Consider the following 1,239-nt stretch of genomic DNA (forward strand, 5'->3'; position numbering starts at 1 on the left):
AAACATATCCTCACCTACCACATCTGTCTCTTCTGGCAAACCTCTGATATGTTTTACATGACGGTAGCTTCATGAAATACATACGGAGCAGATGCAGTCTGACTACATGCAACAATCATCTGTGTTGGATTATTGTGCAAGACATGTCTGCGAATGTAGGAGTGACGTGGTTAGGCAGATTTACCGAGTGAAGTTGAGCTCATTGACTGGAAGTGGAAATCGCCCTTTCGTATCATATAACATGGGATGGGATGGGATGGGACATGGTGTAAAAGTAAAAGAATAAAGTAGAAAAGAAGTTTACCTAGAGCTGCGAGGTAACCGTCCATATTCTCTTGAGATACCATGTGGTAAGTCCCTGTGAGGTTGGCTTTGGACATGTTGATACAGTTGGTGTGTTTCTCTCTTAGACGAACGGAGTAAACGTTTCTACCTGTTGCACTGACACGCGACCTTTCCTTTTGTTATCCTTACTCTGGATCTGCAATCTCCGTTTCCGCCAGGACAGTACTACCGCATTTTATATTAAAATGAGACGCACCGCAGGAAACCGCCTTTGTATCTTACAAGGAAAAGTTGCTTTACGTTTTCCCAAGCAGTGCCTCAAACCAAATGAATCGTTGTACTCTGCACTGCACTCTGCACTCACTCAGCCGACAACCCAGAGTGTTCGTTAAAGTAAAACGTCCCCAAACGTCTTAAGTTACCCAGTCCTCCGAATCAGTTTAACCCCTCCCTGTCATTGCACGGTGGAGCTCTGTGTTGGCAAGAGAGTGAAAAAACTGGATAATCCGTCCTGTTCGGGCAGGCTTCCAAAAGAACCAGATGAATTAATATCAATCTCAGCCTCCCTCCCCCTTCTTTCTCCCCCCTCCCTCTCAGAGAGTGATGCAGACTTTGTTCCGTGCCTCAATGGTGAGGGGGAGGCAGGGAGGAAAGGTCGTTCATCTACAAAGGTCTTTCACACTGCTATGTTGCGTTTATTCGGGTCAACGAAATGGGGGTCGACTGAAGCGATGTCCTAAACATATGGCCTTATTGCGAAAACATTTTCTGACAGCCAGTTACCCTCCAATCATCACCCAGTTATTTGATGTTAAGAGGACATAGGTTACGCGTACAGCCTATTATAAACCAGCTAAAGTGGTTTGACATTCACGGTTATGTAAAATATGGAAAAAAACTTGTCAGATGTGATCAGAACTATCTGCCTCTGGTTGATGACATATGGACAATAGA

At 44.7% G+C, this 1,239-nt stretch overlaps 1 protein-coding gene across 2 annotated transcripts in view; it reads right to left on the bottom strand.

Annotated features, from left to right (window-relative positions):
- The window catches only part of rbp5 (retinol binding protein 1a, cellular), a 4,527-nt gene extending 3,687 nt beyond the window's left edge, over positions 1-840 (bottom strand). Inside the window, exon 1 of one of the 2 annotated variants that reach the window (XM_048260974.1) lies at positions 305-840. In XM_048260974.1, the coding sequence (XP_048116931.1) occupies positions 305-380 (76 nt within the window). In that variant the 5' untranslated portion in view covers positions 381-840. Of the gene's footprint in view, positions 1-18; positions 125-304 lie in introns of those variants that run through there. The other variant, XM_048260975.1, reaches the window with a different exon arrangement.
- Positions 841-1,239: the final 399 nt, after the last annotated feature.

Source organism: Alosa alosa, chromosome 13 (genome assembly GCF_017589495.1).
Source record: "Alosa alosa isolate M-15738 ecotype Scorff River chromosome 13, AALO_Geno_1.1, whole genome shotgun sequence".
NCBI classification, from domain to species: domain Eukaryota; kingdom Metazoa; phylum Chordata; class Actinopteri; order Clupeiformes; family Clupeidae; genus Alosa; species Alosa alosa.